Genomic DNA, 25,746 nt, shown 5'->3' on the forward strand with positions numbered 1-25,746 from the left:
CATGTGTGCCCACGTCATACTAGTATGCTGGCATATACAGCAATAACCTGTATACCCCAGAGCTGTCAACATGGGTAATAGCAGTGTGTGGGCCATCTTGTTAATTGTATGATAGTATAATAGTATACTTTATTAGCCCAGCACCTATATTTTTAAGGATGTGCGTATGACCACAAACGTCTCTAATACAGCAATGTGTCAGTGATTGAGTGTCTTTTTATTGGCAAATCAAGAGAGCTGTCCATCTTTTTCCACTATCACGTTCACTCTTATCTTGTTATTTCTGATTTGACGCAACACTAGTTTTATAAACATTTGGGGAAATCACGTCTTATTTTGGAAAAATTTCCAGTAGTTACTTTTTCTCCGAAAAACTATTTCCATAATTCCTCTGCATTTCCTAGTCCAAAAGCCCATCCGGCTCAGCTATAGTACCAGCCATAGCTATAGTTCATGGATGTGGTGTCCCAGAGATAAGAGGAGGGAATGGTGGTCTGGATTGTTGTCTTCCCGGTGTTGAGTCCTTATCAGCTTCAGTGTCATTACTCGGAAGTCTCTGTAGTCTATCTCCAGTATCTCCTTTACTGATCAGCACCTTTTTAATGAGGACCAGGAGGGGGAGAGGGAGGAGGGGGAGAGGGAGTACAGGGGGAAGTCTATCACATCTTTAATGGTGACCTCTGCTGTAGGAACATTCAGATATGTGTGTGTGTGTGTGTGTGTGTGTGTGTGTGTGTGTGTGTGTGTGTGTGTGTGTGTGTGTGTGTGTGTGTGTGTGTGTGTGTGTGTGTGTGTGTGTGTGTGTGTGTGTGTGTGTGTGTGTGTGTGTGTGTGAAATAGAGAAATAGAGAAATAGAGGGAAATAGAAAGAGTGGGATGTCTGTATTGGATTCACCTGTGTGACTTAGTGAGTGTATTTTACAGTGTTGAACTTGAGTTCAAAAGATCATGAGTTTTTGTCTATGTGAATGAGGATGTTATAATGAATGTGTATGTGATCATGTATGTGTGTGTGACTGTGAGAATGTGTATTTGTCCTCACATGGAGAGATATAACCTACATTATATATACATTATATATACTGTACTTTGGCATACAATTACGCTAAAAACAGAACTCTCAAGACACCCTAATAATTTAAGTCCAGAGTGCAGAGCCACATTTCTGACATGACTGGCATTTGGCTAATTTCAATCCTATTACTGTAGTAACTCCATTTGATGTTATACAACAGTGAAGAATGTTACTGTACCTCTGTCCCTATGTTTCAAAGTGTAGCCTAGATCTAATTTGATAATTATAGAGGCAATGCACCTGATTGTATCTAGAAAGGGACTGGTGAATATGAGGGTCGCCTGGTTAATTGGCTGTCCTGTATTACCGGTATTTATATGAGTTATTATCATTCATCCTATTAAGAGAGAGAGAAATAGAGAGAGAGAGATTCAGAGAGAGAGATAAATGGCAGTTAGACATGGGTGGTGTGGGTCCCCTACACACTTACAAAAAGGGGTTATTTGGCTGTTTCAATAGGAGAACCCTTTTTAGTTCCAGGGAGAACCCTTTTTAGTTCCAGGGAGAACCCTTTTTAGTTCCAGGGAGAACCCTTTTTAGTTCCAGGGAGAACCCTTTTTTGTTCCAGGGAGAACCCTTTTTAGTTCCAGGGAGAACCCTTTTTTGTTCCAGGGAGAACCCTTTTTAGTTCCAGGGAGAACCCTTTTTTGTTCCAGGGAGAACCCTTTTTAGTTCCAGGGAGAACCCTTTTTCGTTCCAGGGAGAACCCTTTTTTGTTCCAGGGAGAACCCTTTTTTGTTCCAGGGAGAACCCTTTTTTGTTCAAGGGAGAACCCTTTTTAGTTCCAGGGAGAACCCTTTTTTGTTCCAGGGAGAACCCTTTTTTGTTCCAGGGAGAACCCTTTTTTGTTCCAGGGAGAACCCTTTTTAGTTCCAGGGAGAACCCTTTTTAGTTCCAGGGAGAACCCTTTTTTGTTCCAGGGAGAACCCTTTTTAGTTCCAGGGAGAACCCTTTTTAGTTCCAGGGAGAACCCTTTTTTGTTCCAGGGAGAACCCTTTTTAGTTCCAGGGAGAACCCTTTTTAGTTCCAGGGAGAACCCTTTTTTGTTCCAGGGAGAACCCTTTTTTGTTCCAGGGAGAACCCTTTTTAGTTCCAGGGAGTACCCTTTTTAGTTCCAGGGAGAACCCTTTTTAGTTCCAGGGAGAACCCTTTTTAGTTCCAGGGAGAACCCTTTTTAGTTCCAGGGAGAACCCTTTTTTGTTCCAGGGAGAACCCTTTTTTGTTCCAGGGAGAACCCTTTTTAGTTCCAGGGAGAACCCTTTTTAGTTCCAGGGAGAACCCTTTTTTGTTCCAGGGAGAACCCTTTTTAGTTCCAGGGAGAACCCTTTTTAGTTCCAGGGAGAACCCTTTTTAGTTCCAGGGAGAACCCTTTTTAGTTCCAGGGAAAACCCTTTTTAGTTCCAGGGAGAACCCTTTTTGTTCCAGGGAGAACCCTTTTTTGTTCAAGGGAGAACCCTTTTTTGTTCCAGGGAGAACCCTTTTTAGTTCCAGGGAGAACCCTTTTTAGTTCCAGGGAGAACCCTTTTTTGTTCCAGGGAGAACCCTTTTTAGTTCCAGGGAGAACCCTTTTTAGTTCCAGGGAGAACCCTTTTTAGTTCCAGGGAGAACCCTTTTTTGTTCCAGGGAGAACCCTTTTTAGTTCCAGGGAGAACCCTTTTTAGTTCCAGGGAGAACCCTTTTTTGTTCCAGGGAGAACCCTTTTTAGTTCCAGGGAGAACCCTTTTTTGTTCCAGGGAGAACCCTTTTTAGTTCCAGGGAGAACCCTTTTTAGTTCCAGGGAGAACCTTTTTAGTTCCAGGGAGAACCCTTTTAAGTTCCAGGGAGAACCCTTTTAAGTTCCAGGGAGAACCCTTTTTAGTTCCAGGGAGAACCCTTTTTAGTTCCAGGGAGAACCCTTTTTGGATCCACCTGAAACCAAAAAGGGTTCTTCAAAGGGTTATCCTATTGGAACAGCCGAAGAACCCTTTAAGGTTGTAAATATCACCTTTTTTTCTAAGAGTGTACAATAGTGGGTAAGGGAACAGTTTAGGCCAGGGCATGAAGCAGGATAGATGTTTTGCATTTCAAAGCTGGTGAGCTATGCCTGGATTCCATTCTATTTTAGTAGCTGTGTAGTAATTAGAAAAGAGGTGACACGGAGAGAAATGCTCTTCCATTGCCATTTCCTACACTGTACAACTATGTCTGTACTCTTTGGAATGGTTTCCCAGATGAAAATTAAGAATCTCCATTGAAAGTGGTTTTTAGTCCAGGAATGAATCTGTCTTAATCTGCGTTTGGGAATCTGGCTTTTTGTGTAAGTGTGCTAAATTCAAATACATTTCTCTCATCTGTAACGCAACACTGGTGTCTGACGAGCAGAAGATAAGAGGACATCTCTGCTTCGTCCATCGGTGATGGCTAAGGTTGATAGCCCCGGCCCACACTATTATATAACGTGCTTGAGAATCTTTGGTTACAAGCTACCCTCAAGTAGCACACAAGCTATTTCTGCTCCACTTATCATTTTATATTCTGGGATCACAAAAAAGCCAGACCAACTAATAAAATGGCATCCCATAATTCGTTTCTGAACCTTACCTGCAGGTTACCGTCGAAAATGCCGAAGAGTCAAAATATAGGAAATAATAAGCCTCCACAGAGCAGTGGTGGAAAAAGTATCCAAATCTCATACTTGAGTAAAAGTAAAGATTTATTTATTTTATTTATTTCAAGCTAGTTTAAAGCTAGTGAGGGAGATAAGTGTTTCCAGTTTCAGAGATTTTTGTAGTTCGTTCCAGTCATTGGCAGCAGAGAACTGGAAGGAGAGGTGGCCAAAGGAAGAATTGGTTTTGCAGGTGACCAGAGAGATCTACCTGCTGGAGCGCGTGCTACAGGTGGGTGCTGCTATGGTGACCAGCAAGCTGAGATAAGGGGGGACTTTACCTAGCAGGGTCTTGTAGATGACCTGGAGCCAGTGGGTTTGGCGACGAGTATGAAGCAAGGGCCAGCCAACGAGAGCGTACAGGTCGCAGTGGTGGGTAGTATATGGGGCTTTGGTGACAAAACGGATGGCACTGTGATAGACTGCATCCAATTTATTGAGTAGGGTATTGGAGGCTATTTTGTAAATGACAGCGCCGAAGTCAAGGATTGGTAGGATGGTCAGTTTTACAAGGGTATGTTTGGCAGCATGAGTGAATGATACTTTGTTGCGAAATAAGAAGCCAATTCTAGATTTAACTTTGGATTGGATATGTTTGATGTGAGTCTGGAAGGAGAGTTTACAGTCTAACCAGACACCTAGGTATTTGTAGTTGTCCACATATTCTAAGTCAGAGCCGTCCAGAGTAGTGATGTTGAACAGGAGGGCAGGTACAGGCAGCGATCGGTTGAAGAGCATGCATTTAGTTTTACTTGTATTTAAGAGCAATTGGAGGCCACGGAAGGAGAGTTGTATGGCATTGAAGCTCGCCTGGAGGGTTGTTGACACAGTGTCCAAAGAAGGGCCAGAAGTATACAGAATGGTGTCGTCTGCGTAGAGGTGGATCAGAGACTCACCAGCAGCAAGAGCGACATCATTGATGTACAGTGGGGCAAAAAAGTATTTAGTCAACCACCAATTGTGCAAGTTCTCCCACTTAAAAAGATGAGAGAGGCCTGTAATTTTCATCATAGGTACACTTCAACTATGACAGACAAAATGAGAAAAAAAATCCAGAAAATCACATTGTAGGATTTTTAATGAATTTATTTGCAAATTATGGTGGAAAATAAGTATTTGGTCAATAACAAAAGTTTATCTCAATACTTTGTTATATACCCTTTGTTGGCAATACCAGCGCAACAACGTTTTGTGTAAGTCTTCACAAGGTTTTCACACACTGTTGCTGGTATTTTGGCCCATTCCTTCATGCAGATCTCCTCTAGAGCAGTGATGTTTTGGGGCTGTTGATGGGCAACATGGACTTTCAACTCCCTCCAAAGATTTTCTATGGGGTTGAGATCTGGAGACTGGCTAGGCCACTCCAGGACCTTGAAATGCTTCTTACGGAACCACTCCTTCGTTGCCCGAGCGGTGTGTTTGGGATCATTGTAATGCTGAAAGACCCAGCCACGTTTCATCTTCAATGCACTTGCTGATGGAAGGAGGTTTTCACTCAAAATCTCACGCCACATGGCCCCATTCATTATTTCCTTTACACGGATCAGTCGTCCTGGTCCCTTTGCAGAAAAACAGCCCCAAAGCATGATGTTTCCACCCCCATGCTTCACAGTAGGTATGGTGTTCTTTGGATGCAACTCAGCATTTTTTGTCCTCCAAACACGACGAGTTGAGTTTTTACCAAAAAGTTATATTTTGGTTTCATCTGACCATATTACATTCTCCCAATCTTCTTCTGGATCATCCAAATGCTCTCTAGCAAACTTCAGACGGGCCTGGACATGTACTGGCTTAAGCAGGGGGACACGTCTGGCACTACAGGATTTGAGTCCCTGGCGGCGTAGTGTGTTACTGATGGTAGGCTTTGTTACTTTGGTCCAAGCTCTCTGCAGGTCATTCACTAGGTCCCCCCGTGTGGTTCTGGGATGTTTGCTCACCGTTTTTGTGATCATTTTGACCTCACAGGGTGAGATCTTGCGTGGAGCCCCAGATCGAGGGAGATTATCAGTGGTCTTGTATGTCTTCCATTTCCTAATAATTGCTCCCACAGTTGATTTCTTCAAACCAAGCTGCTTACCTATTGCAGATTCAGTCTTCCCAGCCTGGTGCAGGTCTACAATTTTGTTTCTGGTGTCCTTTGACAGCTCTTTGGTCTTGGCCATAGTGGAGTTTGGAGTGTGACTGTTTGAGGTTGTGGACAGGTGTCTTTTATACTGATAACAAGTTCAAACAGGTGCCATTAATACAGGTAATGAGTGGAGGACAGAGGAGCCTCTTAAGGAAGAAGTTACAGGTCTGTGAGAGCCAGAAATCTTGCTTGTTTGTAGGTGACCAAATACTTATTTTCCACCGTAATTTGCAAATAAATTAATTAAAAATCCTACAATGTGATTTTCTGGAATTTTTTTTCTACCATTTTGTATGTCATAGTTGAAGTGTACTTATGATGAAAATTACAGGCCTCTCTCATCTTTTTAAGTGGGAGAACTTGCACAATTGGTGGCTGACTAAATACTTTTTTGCCCCACTGTATACAGAGAAGAGAGTCGGTCAAAGAGTTGAACCCTGTGGCACCCCCATAGAGACTGCCAGAGGCCCGGACAACAGACCCTCCGATTTGACACACTGAACTCTATCAGAGAAGTAGTTGGTGAACCAGGCGAGGCAATCATTTGAGAAACCAAGGCTGTTGAGTCTGCCGATGAGGATGTGGTGATTGACAGAGTCAAAAGCCTTGGCCAGGTCAATGAATACGGCTGCACAGTATTGTTTCTTATCGATGGCGGTTAAGATATCATTTAGGACCCTGAGTGTGGCTGAGGTGCACCCATGACCAGCTCTGAAACCAGATTGCATAGCGGAGAAGGTATGGTGGGATTTGAAATGGTCGGTAATCTGATTGTTGACTTGGCTTTCGAAGACCTTAGAAAGGCAGGGTAGGAAAGTTATAGGTCTGTAGCAGTTTGGGTCAAGAGTGCCACCCCCTTTGAAAAGGGGGATGACAGCAGCTGCTTTCCAAAATGTGGGAATCTCAGAAAGAGAGGTTGAACAGGTTAGTAATAGGGGTGGCAACAATTTCGGCAGATAATTTTAGAAAGAAAGGGTCCAAATTGTCTAGCCCGACTGATTTGTAGGGGTCCAGATTTTGCAGCTCTTTCAGAACATCAGCTGACTGGATTTGGGAGAAGGAGAAATGGCGAAGGCTTGGGTGAGTTGCTATGGGTGGTGCAGTGCTGTTGACCGGGGTAGGGGTAGCCAGGTGGAAAGCATTGAAAATGCTTATTGAAATTCTCAATTATAGTGGATTTATCGGTGGTGACAGTGTTTCCTATCTTCAGTGCAGTGGGCAGCTGGGAGGAGGTATTCTTATTCTCCATGGATTTTACAGTGTCCCATGATTGTTTTGAGTTAGTGTTGCAGGAAGCAAATTTCTGATTGAAAAAGCTAGCCTTGGCTTTTCTAACTGCCTGTGTATATTGGTTTCTAGCTTCCCTGAAAAGTTGCATATCACGGGGGCTGTTCGCTGCTAATGCAGAAAGCCATAGGATGTTTTTGTGTTGGTTAAGGGTAGTCAGGTCTGGAGAGAACCAAGGGCAAAATCTGTTCCTGGTTCTACATTTCTTGAATGGGACATGCTTATTTAAGATGGCGAGGAAGGCATTTTATAAAAAAATAACCAGGCATCCTCTACTGACGGGATGAGATCAATATCCTTCCAGTATACCCCGGCCAGGTCGATTAGAAAGGCGTGCTCGCTGAAGTGTTTCAGGGAGCGTTTGACAGTGATGAGGGGAGGTCGTTTGACCACTGACCCATTACGGATGCAGGCAATGAGGCAGTGATTGTTGAGATCTTGGTTGAAAACAGCAGAGGTGTGTTTAGAGGGCAAGTTGTTTAGGATGATATCTATGAGGGTGCCCGTGTTTACGGCTTTGGTGTGGTATCTGGTAGGTTCATTGATAATTTGTGTGAGATTGAGGGCATCAAGCTTAGATTGTAGGATGGCTGGGGTGTTAAGCATGTTCCAGTTTAGGTCACCTAGTAGCATGAGCTCTGAAGATAGATGGGGGGCAATCAGTTCACACATGGTGTCCAGAGCATAGCTGGGGGCAGAGGGTGGTCTATAGCAGGCGGCAACGGTGAGCGACTTTTTTTAAAAGTAGAAGTTCAAATTGTTTGGGTACAGACCTGGATAGTAGGACAGACCTTTGCAGGATATCTTTGCAGTAGATTGCAACACCGCCCCCTTTGGCCGTTCTATCTTGTCTGAAAATGTTGTAGTTAGGGATGAACAGTTCAGAATTTTTGGTGGTCTTCCTAAGCCAGGATTCAGACACGGCTAGAACATCCGGGTTGGCAGAGTGTGCTAAAGCAGTGAATAAAACAAACTTAGGGAGGAGGGTTCTAATGTTAACATGCATGAAACCAAGGCCATAAACAATTGATGAACATACACCTGTAACAGTATAGCTTCAGTCCCTCTCCTCGCCCCAACCTGAGAATGATGGGAAGTTTGAGCGTGCTCGATTTACGTCACGTTATGTGACGGTGCTCAGTTTTTTGGCGGCATGAATCTTGTGAAAGCGGGAAAAATCCATAAATTAGCCGCATCATTGTATAAACCGTGAGGTTCAAACCGTGGGAATAAAGTAGCGGCTTATAGTCCGGAAATTACGGTACTTAATGCAGCTGGTGGCCACATCAGATACTGACTGTTACTTTTGATTTTGACACCCCCTTTAGTTCAGGGATACATTATTCCATTTCTGTTAGTCACATGTCTGTGGAACTTGTTCAGTTTATGTCGTTGAATCTTGTTACGTTCATACAAATATTTACACATGTTAAATTTGCTGAAAATAAACGCAGTTGACATAGAGAGGACATTTCTTTTTTTGCTGAGTTTAGTTCACTACTACCCAACCCTGGTTTTCAGCCTGTGCTTACTGGCAGTGAGTCAGCCTGCTCAGTCCACACATAACGCAAAACAGATGTAGAAAGTGGAACAGCCAAGATGTTGCTATGGATATGTGTGGGGGCAACTCGAGACACAAATTAGTTTTTTTTTCTTTCTCTGTTTTGTATTTCACTTTCACAGTGTAATTTTACACTGTGAAATACGGTTTTTCAAACACTGCCTTTAAGCAGGCCCAGAGTAAATATGCTTCAATGCTATACAACGGTTGGTTGTTTAGGAAAAAATCTGACTCTTGCACAACTGTGGGGCAAAACAGCCAGGGTTGGATAGATTGTTGATAACTTGTAAACTATATTTGGTCTCCAATATTTATTGAAAACAAATAGTTGCACAATGAACACTTGTCTCTCAAATACATTGTTACAATTGTTGGTTAGCAAGTTCTCTTGCAAATATTTTCAATATTAGCATAGATGCGACATCAGTCAAAGCAACTCAAAACAAGACATGCTATCAAGAACGAGCCACTTACAATTCCACATGGCGGTTTGTTGTCATTGTTGCTAGCTATCTGACCATCCAGAATCATAACAACATACGGCGTTCTACCCCTTTGAAGCGTGCACATCGTGTTCGTGACGTTGTCAGCTAACCCGTCTATAGTGTAATACAATATTATGTCCGTTTTTTTTATATCACTTTAAGGTGCTAGACAGTGAGAATGTAGGCTTGAATGTAGGCCTAATAGATTTGTTAGAAATGTTTAACAGATGGTTTTGGGAAGAGCACCACCCTTACAAATCCCAATTTGTGCTCTGGCATGCATACTGCACAGTAGAACTATAGACACTATTATAAACTGGGTGGTTCGAGCCCTGAATGCTAATTGGCTGACAGACGTGATATATCAGTCCATATACCACTGCTCTAATGACATTGGTAACCAGTTTATAATAGCAATAATGCACCTCAGGTGTTTGTGGTATATGGCCAATACACTGTACCTTGGCTAAGGGCTGTATCCAGTTGTGTCGTGACTAAGAACAGCCCTTAGCCGTGGTATATTGCCCATAGTGGCAAAAGAGCCTAATATTGCTCTCATGGAATGGATGTCATTTCTTGATAGAAGGATACAGATCTATCATAGAAATCAAGGGCTATTTGCAAGTGAAAACTGAAAAGGTCATGAGACATTTTGCCCAGTTGTTTAAAGTTATTTTGGTGGACACATTATGCCTATGCCCTTATACTTCTGAGTGGCGCAGCGGTCTAAAGCACTGCATCTCAGTGCAAGAGGCATCACTACAGTCCCTGGTTTGAATCCAGGCTGTATCACATCCATCTGTGATGGAGAGTCCCATAGGGCAGAGTGCATTTGGCCCAGGTTTGTAAATAAGAATTTGTTCTTAACTGACGTGCCCAGTTAAATAAAGGCTACATTTAGAAACGTTAACATGAGGGTGTGAATCGTGGTAAGAGCACTAAAGTTTACTACCTATGTCCTACAGAACGATTTTGCTGCGAAAATGACATCAGCTTCTCAAGAGGGGGCAGGCTTCCTGCTTCGGGGGAGGATCTGTGGAGGACCTTTCCAAGCTAACCCCGTCCTCGCTTCCCGCAGCAGACATACTGTACACAAACAAATTGGTTTGTAGCCTACATTCACCCGGGTCTTCTGCTTGCTTTTGTGAGAGAAAGGACCGTGCCACCGTTTTTAACCGCGTGACATGATGAAAGACTACCGCGGTGTGGGCTTCGTAACAATGTTGCCGTTGTAGCAATACAGACGGACGACACCAATGGTTTATCTAACGGTAGCTCAGTGCGAGGGGCGCATAATCAAGCTGGGTTCCCCTGATGTGATGTTCGATGCCAGCACCTGGAGGATTCGCAACATCTGGGACGGCGTGAAACTAGAGGTCGCCGGGAATGTGAGCCCCGTTGTCCTGCATAGCTTCACCCAATTGGACCCCGACCTTCCGCTGTTGGAGGTAAGGAAATCACCAGTAATTTGTTCACTGCGCGCTGGGCGCACTGTACATTTGTGTGGTTCATTCATGCGTCTGGTGACGGGTCTGCTGTCGAATCTGCGACAACTGATCGATAAGCAAGAATGGCTAATGGTTTTTAGAGGAGAAACGGTATGTTCTGTTGTGTTTTGTTGTTTCTTTCTGCCTTAGTGTCAATGAACCAGTTACTCAAGTTCAATACATTTAAGTGCGGATGTTCTTTTGATATTCCGCAACATTGTTTTAGTAGCCCATTTGTTTTCTGAAATGTTTCAACGCACGTTGTGAAATATACATGCTTTATTGATGAAGAATAATCATGAAACCAGTTTCATAATATAGGCAGTTTTTATTATTTTATTTTACTTTAACTTTTGCAGGGAGTCAACAATGAGACACAGGTCTCTTTTGCAAGTGAACCCTGCAAACAACTTGCTGTACAAGTCATGCTTTAGTACAAGTCATGTGATGAAACTACAATAGTCCATAATGTATAGACACTCAACTATAACTGTTATAATATCTGCAAATTACCCAACATTACTTAAAAAATGCTGTGATTAATAAATTGCATTAATCAGTCATATTAATCATCCATGTTTGGAGGACAGGGTGGCATGCGTTTGAGCCATCATCAATTTGATTTGAATAAAACAATTATTTTTATATGGAACAAACACCAGTCACTAGTTATTTTCCCATCCAAATGGCACGAGGCAGCTTTTAAAACTGTGCCAGTGAACCAGTAGAAGTCATTGATTCAATTGGATTCCAATGGGTCACCGTGTTGATTGCTGTCCAAGCAGGGTGTGTTCTACTTACCAAATAACACACTACCTCATTGGAGATGCCATAGGTTATAGGCTATGTCATATGGTCTTTTTGGTCCTGAGATTCTGTGTTTCTGTTTGTGAAGGTGAAAAGGGTTTATTCTGTCTCGTCTAGTATAGCTAGTAGACACAAGCTTTTTTTTCAGGTTGGCTTTTACATTTGGGTCATTGTCAACTCATCTTTATTTATGTTTGTTGCTGCCATGTGTGGGCATAAGAGTTTTAGTGTGTGACACATTTTGTGTGAGTTTAAGTGTGTTAGGCTTGTGTGTATTGTAGTGTGCATGTGAACGTTTGTGAATGCCATGGGTAACCACATGAAAAAATACTATAGTAAGCTATGGGCCAGGGCCATCAGACTGTTAAACAGCCATCACTAACATTGAGTGGCTGCTGCCAACACACTGACCCATCTCTAGCCACTTTAATAATTAAACATTTGATGTAATAAATGTATCACTAGTCACTTAAAACAATGCCAATTGATATAATATTTACATACCCTACATTACTCATCTTATATGTATATACTGTACTCTATACCATCTACTGCATCTTGCCTATGCCATTTGGCAATCGCTCATCCATATATTTACATATACATATTCTTATTCATTCCTTTACACTTGTGTGTATAAGATAGTTGTGAAATTGTTAGATTACTTGTTAGATATTACTGCACGGTCGGAACTAGAAGCACAAGCATTTCGCTACACTCGTATTAACATCTGCTAACCATGTGTATGTGACCAATAACATTTGATTTGGTTTGATATGGTATAAAAACTGTAGTATTACTATATTTATATATTAAAGTATTCACTGTAGTATTGTTGTGGTCATGACTGTAGCATACTGTAGTATTTATTGTAGTGTTTTTGCAGAAATTACTGTAGCATTTACTATAGTGTTTTTGTTTTATTATCTTTGACATATAAGTGGGGGCTTTCTCCTTGAGGAAACCTACCGAAGAAATATTGAAACAGCACATGTTCTGTAAACTGTAAGTGGGTAGGACTGGGGTGTGAACGGATATCAGAGCTCCTCCCCTGTTCGATAGACTGTAGTAAGTGAAGTAACAGAGATAACCTGTAGGGTATACAATACTTTATATGTTCTATACTTGTCATTTCTGCTTTTCACTCATGGGTGCCACCGCTGGTCTCTTGGCCCTCCCACCCCTACAGGAGGGCAGCTCCCGGAAAGTTTGAAATCATGCCATGAATAAGATCATTTTATATATGGAATAAATCAGGGTCAGGGCAGGCAGAGGTCAGTAATCCAGGGTGGTGTGACAAGGTACAGAACGGCAGGCTCCGGGTCAGGGCAGGCAGAATGGTCAAAACCGGGAAAACTAGAAAACAGGAACTAGAGAAAGACAGAAGCACAGGAAAAACTCTGTTAGGCTTGACAAAACAAATCGAACTGGCAACAGACAAACAGAGAACATAAATACACTGGGGATAATGGGGAAGATGGGCGACACCTGGAGGGGGGTGGAGACAAGCACAAAGACAGGTGAAACAGATCAAGGTGTGACAGTGATAATGTGGTTGTCCCACCTAGCTATATTAAGATGAATGCACTAACTGTAAGTCTGAAACACTTCAGCGAGCAGGCCTTTCTAACCGACCTGGCCGGGGTATCCTGGAAGGATATTGATCTCATCCCGTCAGTAGAGGATGCCTGGATATTTTTTTAAATGCCTTCCTAACCATCTTAAATAAACATGCCCCATTCAAGAAATTTAGAACCAGGAACAGATATAGCCCTTGGTTCTCCCCAGACCTGACTGCCCTTAACCAACACAAAAACATCCTATGGCGTTCTGCATTAGCATCGAACAGCCCCCGTGATATGCAGCTGTTCAGGGAAGCTAGAAACCATTATACACAGGCAGTTAGAAAAGCCAAGGCTAGCTTTTTCAAGCAGACATTTGCTTCCTGCAATACTAACTCAAAACAATTCTGGGACACTGTAAAGTCCATGGAGAATAAGAACACCTCCTCCCAGCTGCCCACTGCACTGAAGATAGGAAACACTGTCACCACTGATAAATCCACCATAATTGAGAATTTCAATAAGCATTTTTCTACGGCTGGCCATGCTTTCCACCTGGCTACTCCTACCCCGGTCAACCGCACTGCACCCCCCACAGCAACTCGCCCAAGCCTTCCCCATTTCTCCTTCTCCCAAATCCGTTCAGCTGGTGTTCTGAAAGAGCTGCAAAATCTGGACCCCTACAAATCAGCCGGGCTAGACAATCTGGACACTTTCTTTCTAAAATTATCTGCCGAAATTGTTGCCACCCCTATTACTAGCCTGTTCAACCTCTCTTTCTCGTCGTCTGAGATTCCCAAAGATTGGAAAGCAGCTGCGGTCATCCCCCTCTTCAAAGGGGGGGACACTCTTGACTCAAACTGCTACAGACCTATATCTATCCTACCATGCCTTTCTAAGGTCTTCGAAAGCCAAGTCAACAAACAGATTACCGACCATTTCGAATCTCACCATATCTTCTCTGCTATGCAATCTGGTTTCAGAGCTGGTCATGGGTGCACCTCAGCCACGCTCAAGGTCCTAAACGATATCTTAACCGCCATCGATAAGAAACATTACTGTGCAGCCGTATTCATTGATCTGGCCAAGGCTTTCGACTCTGTCAATCACCACATCCTCATCGGCAGACTCGACAGCCTTGGTTTCTCAAATGATTGCCTCGCCTGGTTCACCAACTACTTCTCTGATAGAGTTCAGTGTGTCAAATCGGAGGGTCTGCTGTCCGGACCTCTGGCAGTCTCTATGGGGGTGCCACAGGGTTAAATTCTTGGACCGACTCTCTTCTCTGTATACATCAATGAGGTCGCTCTTGCTGCTGGTGAGTCTCTGATCCACCTCTACGCAGACAACACCATTCTGTATACTTCTGGCCCTTCTTTGGACACTGTGTTAACTAACCTCCAGACGAGCTTCAATGCCATACAACTTTCCTTCCGTGGCCTCCAACTGCTCTTAAACGCAAATAAAACTAAATGCATGCTATTCAACCGATCATTGCCCGCACCTGCCCGCCCATCCAGCATCACTACTCTGGACGGCTCTGACTTAGAATACGTGGATAACTCCAAATACCTACGTGTCTGGCTAGACTGTAAACTCTCCTTCCAGACTCACATTAAGCATCTCCAATCAAAAATTAAATCTATAATCAGCTTCCTATTTCGCAACAAAGCTTCCTTCACTCATGCTGCCAAACATACCCTTGTAAAACTGACCATCCTACCGATCCTTGACTTCGGCGATGTCATCTACAAAATAGCCTCCAACACTCTACTCAGCAAACTCAGCACACTCTACTCTACTCAGTAGTCTATCACAGTGCCATCCGTTTTGTCACCAAAGCCCCATATACTACCCACCACTGCGACCTGTACGCTCTCGTTGGCTGCCCCCGCTTCATACTCGTCGCCAAACCCACTGGCTACAGGGTTTTACAAGTCTCTGCTAGGTAAAGCCCTGCCCTATCTCAGCTCGCTGGTCACCATAGCAGCACCCACTCGTAGCACACGCTCCAGCAGGTATATCTCACTGGTCACCCCCAAAGCCAATTCCTCCTTTGGTCCCCTTTCCTTCCAGTTCTTTGCTGCCACTGACTGGAACGAACTGCAAAAATCACTGAAGCTGGAGATTCCCATCTCCCTCACTAGCTTTAAGAACCAGCTGTCAGAGCAGCTCACAGATCACGGCACCTGTTCATAGCCCATCTGTATACAGCCCATCTATCTACCTCATTCCCATACTGTATTTATATATTTTCAGTATCTCTACTTGCACATCCATCTTTTGCACATCTACCATTCCAGTGTTTAATTGCCATATTGTAATTACTTCGCCACCATGGCCTATTTATTGCCTCAACTCCCTTATTTGACCTTATTTGCACTCACTGTATATAGACTTTGTTTTCTTTTTTTTCTACTGTATGTTTTGTTCATTCCATGTGTAACTCTGTGTTGTTGTATGTGTCGAACTGCTATGCTTTATCTTGGCCAGGTCGCAGTTGCAAATGAGAACTTGTTCTCAACTAGCCTTCCTGGTTAAATAAAGGTGAAATAAAATAAAATAGTATGCACCACAGTATACTATGGTAAACTATAGTATGTACTATAGTACACTATGGTACAATGTCTTATGGGACAGTCTTTTACAATGTAGTACAAAATTCTATAGTAAGTGCTTTTAAAGTTTTTCTCAATCGCGTACAACCATTTTTTGGAACAATTTTGTTGATTTACAAAATAGATTCCACAAGACAAAGAAGTATATGTTTTTTCAAAAATATATTCATCAAAAATATATTATAATTGTTCAAAATTGAAAATATGTTCATCAAAAGAACATGACAGCCTGCAAAAAGATTAACACAACCAGTCTCTCTTGAGTCGAAGCAGACAAAACAGAAAGTAAGTCTGTGTTTAAAAAATCCAAGTAGATCAACACATTGTCTTTGGAGTCAATAAATCATTGCGATCAACATTGGAATTACTTTTTAATGTTTTGAAAAAGGTTGTCTAAGATATGCAGAGTACTAAGGCAAGAAAGTAATCAGGAGTTCTGTAAATGGATTTGAGCATTTGATCATTGCTGTTCTGCTATAGATACTGTATATTTCAGTACAAATCTGAAAATTGCTTGTACGTGATTGAGAAAAGCTGTAATAACTGAAAGGTGCTACGGTGTCTAGTGTATTCTACAGTATACTACAACATTCTCTAGTAAGTATTACACAATTGAGGGATACTACATTGTGTAGTAAAACATTCTACAGTATACTACAAAATTCTAAAGTAGGCCCTACATGATCAAGGAATACCCCAGCAAACAAGGGACGTCCTGATGACATTCGGTGACGTTCCCATTAGGTCCCTTAGCCCTTTGACGCGTACCAACAAATGGGTGTGATCATCCTACACTGGTCGCTGCAGTGTACGCTCAAACCGGTGTGATTAGAATTATTTTTTGGAGCGTCCAGTTTCGATTGACAGTCAGTCTTTGAGATTGCCGCACTATTTTCTTCCACAGAAACAACAAAGTACTGATTAAAGGGTCTGAATATTTATGTAAATGTGATTTCAGTTTTCTATTTTTTTATACATTTTTGTATATACTGAACAAAAATATAAACGCAACATGTTAACAATTACAAAGATTGAGGAAATCAGTCAATTTAAATAAATAAATTAGGCCCGAATCTATGGATTTCACATAACTGAGAATACAGATATACATCTGTTGGTCACAGATTGTAACGGCCGTTGGTGGAAGAAGGTGAGGACCAAAGCGCAGCGTGGTACGTGTTCGTCATTTATTAAATAGAACTGAACACTAAATACAAAGTAACAAAAAGAACAACCGAAACAGCTCCGTCAGGTACAAAACAGAAAGCTACTACCCACAAAACCCATGTGGGCAAGAGCTCAACGATAGACAGCTGTCCCTGATTGAGAACCATACCCTGCCAAAACAAAGAAATACAAAAACATAGAAAAAGGAACATAGAATGCCCACCCTAGTCACACCCTGGCCTAACCAAAATAGAGAATAAAAGCCTCTCTATGGCCAGGGCGTGACACAGATACCTTAAAAAAAGGCATCAATAATCCTCAGGATCTTGTCACGGTATTTCTGTGCATTTAAATTGCCATCGATAAAATGCAATTGTGTTCGTTGTCTGTAGCTTATGCCCATACAATAACCCCACCACCACCATGGGGCACTCGGTTCACAACATTGACATCAGAAAACTGCTTGCCCACACAACACAATACACATGGTCTGCGTTGTGAGGTTTGTTGGATGCACTGCCAATTTCAAAAAAATTACATTGGAGGCGGCTTATGGTAGAAAAATGAGCGTTGTGTTGTGTGACAAAACTGCACATTTTAGAGTGGCCTTTTATTGTCCCCAGCACAGGGTGCATGAGTGTAATGATCAAGCTTTTTAGTCAGCTTCTTGGTAGGCCACACCTGTCAGGTGAATGGAGGGATGTAAACCAATTTGTGCATATGGAACATTTCTGGGATCCTTTATTTAATCTCATGAAACATGGGACCAAAACTTTACATGTTGCGTTTATATTTTTGTTCAGTGTATCTATTTCCTGAGCTTTCTTATATCTCCTAGATATAGAACAGACACTTCAAAACCTTACTCCTTAGGATTTATTTTTTGACTGACTATTTTGCCATTTATGGATTTGTTATTCATTGTGTTTCTATGGGCTATAATAGTGAAGGCCAAATTAAATATTTTTTGGAGATACCTAAAGGGGTCCTAAAGTTCTAAATCAAATTGATAAATGATCCATGGCATGACCTTCTTAAAACAATGCCATATGTCAGCTTTGAACCCCCCCCCCCCCCGTACACTAAAGACCTTTGTGAGTGGTGTGTGACTGTGAAGCGTTTCATCCATCCATGAATCTTTGACATCTTTGCATCTTCTCCATCATGTAGTTCTGGAGGGAGGAGAAGCGTTGGCTTACTGGCTAACTCAAAACTGCTGCTTGTCCTTTGTGAGTGGTGTGTGACTGTGAAGCGTTTCATCCATCCATGAATCTTTGAATCTTCTCCATCGTGTAGTTCTGGAGGGAGGAGAAGCTTTGGCTTACTGGCTAACTCAAAACTGCTGCTTGTCCTTTGTGAAAATAAGGGCCTCAGCTGCATTTCACATCTGCTGTTTCATTAAGCAACTCTGCTTTCTCTCACCCATACTGTACTGTACAAAAGCAGAGGAGGCTTGAGAGAGAGCAATTGGTGTCCATTTCTACCCAGGCACATAGATATAGTGTGCAGGCATAAGGAAACAGGTTGTATTGTGGTAATTGACACACTATCCATATCTTATGGCCATAAATCACGAGCAAAACTTGGTCAAAGAGGAGAATTTAAAGCAACTTGTGCTAACTATGCTCTGCAATTAGTATTGCGCATTGCGAAGACCTTAATGATAGGGACAAGCCTAGTAGGGGCTGAGTTCAATTGTAACTTGCGTACAGTATTTACTCATTAGTAATTATGCATTAGTGAGCAGTAGATATGAACATAAAGTTCCATGGTCAGATACACTCTTGAGAATGGTTTTGAGGACTCTAAATTTGACATGGACTCCCCTAACAAACCTTTCAGAATTGCTCAATAATACGACAGGTGTGTTTGTGCTGCGGCTGTTGTAAACAAAGATACTAAATACACATTGTATAATATTATTATTACAGATCACAGAGATCTTCATGGTAGAACTACATTTTCCACCTTGGCTAGTGGGACATATGCCATGGTCTCAGCCAGCTGACACATTCTTTCAATGGCCAACTTTCCCTCCAATAAACGGAAATAGTACCAATCGAGACGGAAAAATAATTGACAAGCCAGTCACTCTACTTTAGCTATGTATATTTTAAACCTACTTTTCAGTAATTCTCAGTCTGCAAGAGAGAGAGGCCTAGACAAAAGTACAGTTGAAGTCGGAAGTTTACATACACTTAGGTTGGAGTCATTAAAACTTGTTTTTCAACCATCCACAAATTTCTTGTTAACAAACTCTAGTTTTGGCAAGTCGGTTAGGATATCTACTTTGTGCATGACACAAGTAATTTTTCCAACAATTGTTTACAGACAAGACTATTTCACTTATAATTCACTGTATCACAATTCCAGTGGGTCAGAAGTTTACATACAGTAAGTTGACTGTGCCTTTAAACAGCTTGGAAAATTCCAGAAAATTATGTCATGGCTTTAGAAGCTTCTGATAGGCTAATTGACATCATTTGAGTCAATTGGAGGTGTACCTGTGGATGTGTTTCAAGGCTTACCCTCAAAACTCAGTGCTTCTTTACTTGACATTATGGGAAAATCAAAATAAATCAGGCAAGTCCTCAGAAAAAGAATTGTAAACCTCCACAAGTCTGGTTCATCCTTGGGAGCAATTTCCAAATGCCCAAAGGTACCACGTTCATTTGTATAAACAATCGTATGCAAGTATAAACATCTGTCTCCTGGCAATGAACGTACTTTGGTGCGAAAAGTGCAAATCAATCCCAGAACAACAGCAAAGGACCTTGTGTAGATGCTGGAGGAAACAGGTACAAAAGTATCTATAGCCACAGTAAAACGAGTCCTATATCAACATAACCTGAAAGGCCACTCAGCAAGGAAGAAGCCATGGCTCCAAAACCGCCATAAAAAGACAGACTACGGTTTGCAACTGCACATGGGGACAAAGGGACAACTGCACATGGGGACAAAAAAACTGTTTGGAGAAATGTCCTCTGGTCTGATGAAACAAAAATATAACTGTTTGGCCATAATGACCATTCTTATGTTTGGAGGAAAAAGGGGGAGGCTTGCAAGCCGAAGAACACGGGGGTGGCAGCATCATGTTGTGGGGGTGCTTTGCTGCAGTAGGGACTGGTACACTTCACAAAATAGATGGCATCATGGGGACGGAAAATTATGTAGATATATTAAAGCAACATCTCAAGACGTCAGTCGAGAAGTTATGGCTTGGTCGCAAATGGGTCTTCCAAATGGACAATGACCCCAAGCATACTTCCAAAGTTGTGGCAAAATGGCTTAAGGACAACAAAGGCAAGGTATTGGAGTGGCCATCACAAAGCCCTGACCTCAATCCTATAGAAAATGTGCAGAACTGAAAAAGCGTGTGTGAGCATGGAGGCCTACATTTCACATTCTTAAAATAAAGTGGTGATCTTAACTGACCTAAGACAGGGAATTTTTACTTGGATTATATGTCATGAGTTGTGAAAAACTGAGTTTAAATGTATTTGGCTAAGGTGCATGTTAACTTCCGACTTCAACTGTACATTGTTTGCCTCTGCCTATCAAGTACATTTTACTAGTGCATGGAAAAGAAAGTGTTAACGAACATCCAGTGTTGGACGAACAACAACATCCATGTCTGTCAAGTACTAGCTGTATATACCATTATAGGGCTCAATTTCCAATCAACACCAGTAAGTGGAAGACAAAAATCCAAAAATCTGCTCTGATCAGGTGGATCCATACTTTGAAGGCTGCTTCCCGTTTTTCCCCAGCAGCATCATAGAAGATTATCGGCCAATTTTTTTTAGAAGGCCGTGGGAAGGAGGGGGACTGAACTTCTCTTGCATTAGGCCCTTTGGCCAAAACAAGGGAGCGATTGAGCTCCCCTGCGGATTATCAGATAGTTAAAGATGCATGTTGCCAGAATTTGACAAGATACCTCTTGATGGCCATGGTCCTGTTACTCATTAATCCGTGGAGGCTACTCAGATGAGGAAGGGGAGGACCATCCTCCTCATTGATTATCAGAAAAATAAATTGTAAAACATTTAAAAAGTTATCCTTTTTAGGTAAAACTACATTTATTAATATTACTAAATGTAATCACATGTCACCAAATAATTTATTAAAACACACTGTTTTGCAATGAAGGTCTACAGTAGCCTCAATAGCACTCTGTAGGGTAGCACCATGGTGTAGCTGAAAGACAGCAAGCTTCTGTCCTCCTCTTGGTATGTTGACTTCAATTCAAAACCTAGGAGGCTCATGGTTCTAACCCCCTTCCATAGACTCATGCTGCAAGACTATCAGAACTTGTGCAGCATGAACTGACATGTTGTGGTGAGTAGTTGGCTCAAAGAGAACGCCAATAGTTGAACATTTTTTAACAAATTAATTTCTTCCAAATGAAGGAGAGGCAATTTTTTCAGTTTGAGTTATTTAGCTAGCAAATGCAGCTAGCTAGTTTAGCCTTCTGAAACACCTTGCTCAAACAGAAGGATGCTATGTTAGCTAGCTGGCTATGATTTTCCAACACAACACTGGAACTCTTCCAAGTCAATGTAAGCTTTTGGTATTACTAATTTATTTCCACTGGGACCTGCCGGTCTAACTGCTTACTGACTATACACTGTAACTTTACTGCAAGATTGTAGCGGGTTTACTAATGCATTACGTCTATTAGTTATGTTGACTAGGACATTACTTTAGCTATTATGGGGACAACGATGTAGACTGTGTGTAGCGGTTTGGCTTGGAAAGGTTTTTTCGCCTGGTCACATAGAGCTGATGTGGTTTGGATTGACGTCCACAAGCAAGGAAGGGAAATACATAGATGCGCGAAGGACTACAACATGGCTGTTATGAAAGTGAACTGTGTTTACATGTGAACGTATTCATTCCGCCGATTCTGTTGAAAAAACGTTTCTTAAACATAACAAAACGAGGATTAACATACCTGAATGTGTCCAATAAAAACAAGTTTGTAACTGTTTGACTAATGATTACACCCTCATTTTTCTCTCGACCTCTCGATCTACATTGTAAACTTTTATTCATAGGTTGTCGCAACCTCATGATTTTTATAGGGAAAGTTTGAGTATCATGTAGTAGCCTAAAACTATCGATGTTACATTGAACTGGGTGAATGGAATATGAATGACAGTCATCCAATATGGTGTAATAGAAATAAGGCATTGCTCATGAAAAAAAAAGTTGTCCTCCCTCATCTTAAACAGCACTGACTGCCCCTGTCATTAACTGAGCACTGCTGCTGCAGGATGCTGGTTTCACTGGAGTTCCTGCATAAGACCATGTAACAGCTAATTACGTGTCATGTGGCAACTTGCCTAACTTGTTTTGAACACGCAAGTCGTAATGCTCAAATTATTTGAGGGTCACTTCGTATAGGGACTGCCCATTGTCAACTGTATCACACATAGAAGAGGTCCTTGAGCCCTTGATGTCTCGATAACCATCAGTATTCAATAGGCCTACATTATTTTGAGAATATATAATATAATTTTAGCCATCGCTGGGTCCTTTGTTCCTGAAATACCCCCCTTACAGTAAACATACATTGCCTTTGGGAAAGTATTCAGACCCCTTGACTTTTTCCACATTTTATTACATTACAGCCTTATTCTAAAATGGATTAAATAAAGCATTTCCTTAGCAATCCACACACAATACCCCATAATGACAAAGCAAAAACAGTTTTTACATTTTTTTTTGCACATTTATTACAAATAAAAAACAGAAATACCTTATTTACGTATGTATTCAGACATTTTGCTATGGGACTCGAAATTGAGCTCAGGTGCATCCTGTTTCCATTTATCACCCTTGGGATGTTTTACAGCTTGATTGGAGTCCACCTATGGTAAATTCAATTGATTGGACATGACTTGGAAAGGCACACACCTGTTTATATAAGGTCCCACAGTTGGTCCCACAGTCAGAGCAAAAACCAAGCCATGAGGTTGAAGGAATTATCTGTAGTGTTCCGAGACAGGATTGTGTTGAGGCACAGATCTGGGGAAGCGTACCAAAACATTTCTGCAGCATTGAAGGTCCCCAAGAACATAGTGACCTCCATCATTCTTAAATGGAAGAAATTTGGAACCACCAAGACTCTTCCTAAAGCTGTCCACCCGGCCAAACTGAGCAATGGGAGGAGAAGGGCCTTGGTCAGGGTGGTGACCAAGAACCCGATGGTCGCTCTGGCAGAGCACCAGAGTTCCTCTGTGGAGATGAGAGACCCTTCCAGAAGGACAACCATCTCTGCAGCACTCCACCACTCCTCAGTAAAAGGCACATGGCAGCCCACTTGGAGTTTGCCAAAAGGCACCTTAAGGACTCTGAGATCATGAGTAACAAGATTCTCTGGTCTGATAAAACCAAGATTGATTTCTTTGGCCTGAATGCCAAGCGACACATTTGGAGGAAACCCGGTACCATCCCTACGGTGAAGCACGGTGGTGGCAGCATCATGCTGTGGGGATGTCTTCCAGTGGCAGGGACAGGGAGACTAGTCAGGATCGATGCAAAGATGAACAGAGTAAAATGCAGAGATATCCTTGATTAAATCCTGCTCCAGAGCGCTCAGGACATCAGACTGGGGGGCGAAGATTCACCTTCCAACAGGACAACGACCCAAAGCACACAGCCAAAACAACGCAGGAGTGGCTTCAGGACAAGTCTCTGAATGTCTTTGAGTGGCCCAGCTAGAGCTCGGTCTTGAACCCGATCGAACAACTCTAGAGAGACCTGAAAATAGCTGTGAAGCAACGCTCCCCATCCAACCTGACAGAGCTTGAGAGGATTTGCAGAGAAGAATGTGAGAAACTCCCCAAATACATGTGTGCCAAGCTTGTTGCGTCATACCCAAGACTCAAGGCTGTAATCACTGCCAAAGGTGCTTCAACAAAGTACTGAGTAAAGGGTCTGAATACTTATGTTAATGTAATATTCTAGTTTTTCCTTTGTCATTATGGGGTATTGTGTGTAGATTGATGAGGGAAAAAAACAATTGAATCAATTTTAGAATTAGGCTGTAACGTAACAACAAAAGTCAAGAGGTCTGTATACTTTCCGAATGCACTTTACATATTCATATAAATTCACTGGATGCCACAAGACTATCGAACAAGCATGGCTTTTGTCTCATGGTTCCAGTTGATCACAGCACGGAGTGGTACATTTTCCCCAAAAAGCTCAGTTTTGTGAATCTACGTGGATCTCGCCAATGCTGCTCACGAGCCTAGAGAGTGGCGGTACTGTCTCCGTCTAATCCTCACACTTAATCCTGTCGATTAGGCTAATCGGTCTTCTCACTCCAGGGCTCTCTCCGCATACACACACCACCCTGCAAACCAACTCCATCAGTGACCATTAAGAGAGCCAGGTTCTTCTGGGTAGCTTTTTGATGTTAGTATTTTCAAAAAAAAATTGGTCATGCGAATTGACTGTGAGCTTGAGGCCAGAATTGCAGGCAGTTTATCTAATTTCTGTAAAATAGAGCAGACATTTTCAAATATATATTTTTTCCTTAACGCATGCCTGTTTTATGTTTCGTTTGGTCCCCTAAAAAGTGTCAAATGTTACATTATGGCATTTCTGTCATATTTAATGTCTCCCTACACCCACTTTATAGACCCTAGCCTTTTCACTGGACATATCAATCCATTCTGTGACCTTTGACCTGCAGTGAAAATGAAGGACCTCCTGTTCCTTCCTACCAAATGCAGACACACACACTCTCTCTCTATGCCTATCCTGAGGCCATAGAAGCAGATGGTGTTTAAATTCGGACCAACTTTTTCCCCTGGAGACGAATTGATCCTCGACTCTGTATCCAGTGTCTCCTGGAAACTCAATACCTGGCTTCTCCCATCTGATAGTGTGTGGGGGGTTGTGTAATGGTTGGATATCGAGCTGGTCTGGCTTTGAAAGAGGCTTCCCCAAAATCCTGTAAACACATTGTCTCCATGAGCCAGTTTCGTTCTTACAACATTCAACTTCTATTCCTGTTCTTTCTCTTCTTTCCTCTCTTTCCCCATCTCCCTCCCTCTCTCTGCCCTTCCTTTAGCTTTCCACTATCTCCCTCCCTCTCTCTGCCCTTCCTTTAGCTTTCCACTATCTCCCTCCCTCTCTCTGCCCTTCCTTTAGCTTTCCACTATCTCCCTCCCTCTCTCTGCCCTTCCTTTAGCTTTCCACTATCTCCCTCCCTCTCTCTGCCCTTCCTTTAGCTTTCCACTATCTCCCTCCCTCTCTCTGCCCTTCCTTTAGCTTTCCACTATGAAATTACGTTAAATGCTTCCAGTGAAGGCTATCATATAAATTCCACTTGTTTACAGTTGATGATGTCATGCATCCAGCACTACCTCTTAATGCATCCAGCACTACCTCTTAATGTATCCAGCACTACCTCTTAATGCATCCAGCACTACCTATAATGCATCCAGCACTACCTGTTAATGTATCCAGCACTTCCTCTTAATGCATCCAGCACTACCTCTAATGCATCCAGCACTACCTCTTAATGTATCCAGCACTACCTCTTAATGCATCCAGCACTACCTCTTAATGCATCCAGCACTACCTCTTAATGCATCCAGCACTACCTCTTAATATATCTAACACTTCCTCTTGATGCATCCAGCACTACCTGTTAATGCATCCAGCACTATCTCTTAATGCATCCAGCACTACCTCTTAATGTATCCAGCACTATCTCTTAATGCATCCAGCACTACCTCTTAATGCATCCAGCACTACCTCTTAATGCATCCAGCACTACCTCTTAATATATCTAACACTTCCTCTTGATGCATCCAGCACTACCTGTTAATGCATCCAGCACTATCTCTTAATGCATCCAGCACGACCTCTAATGCACCCTGCACTACCTCTTAATGCATCCTGCAC

General features: G+C 42.2%; 1 protein-coding gene across 2 annotated transcripts in view; it reads left to right on the forward strand.

Annotated features, from left to right (window-relative positions):
* Nucleotides 1–10,145: 10,145 nt before the first annotated feature.
* LOC139388417 (ral guanine nucleotide dissociation stimulator-like) overlaps nucleotides 10,146–25,746 on the forward strand; it is a 65,123-nt gene continuing 49,522 nt past the window's right edge. For both annotated transcript variants that reach the window (XM_071135062.1, XM_071135063.1), the window contains exon 1: nucleotides 10,146–10,628. In XM_071135062.1, coding sequence (XP_070991163.1) covers nucleotides 10,437–10,628 — 192 coding nt within the window. In that variant the 5' untranslated portion in view covers nucleotides 10,146–10,436. The remainder of the gene's footprint in view (nucleotides 10,629–25,746) is intronic.

The sequence above is a fragment of the Oncorhynchus clarkii genome, chromosome 29, assembly GCF_045791955.1.
Source record: "Oncorhynchus clarkii lewisi isolate Uvic-CL-2024 chromosome 29, UVic_Ocla_1.0, whole genome shotgun sequence".
Lineage (NCBI taxonomy): Eukaryota > Metazoa > Chordata > Actinopteri > Salmoniformes > Salmonidae > Oncorhynchus > Oncorhynchus clarkii.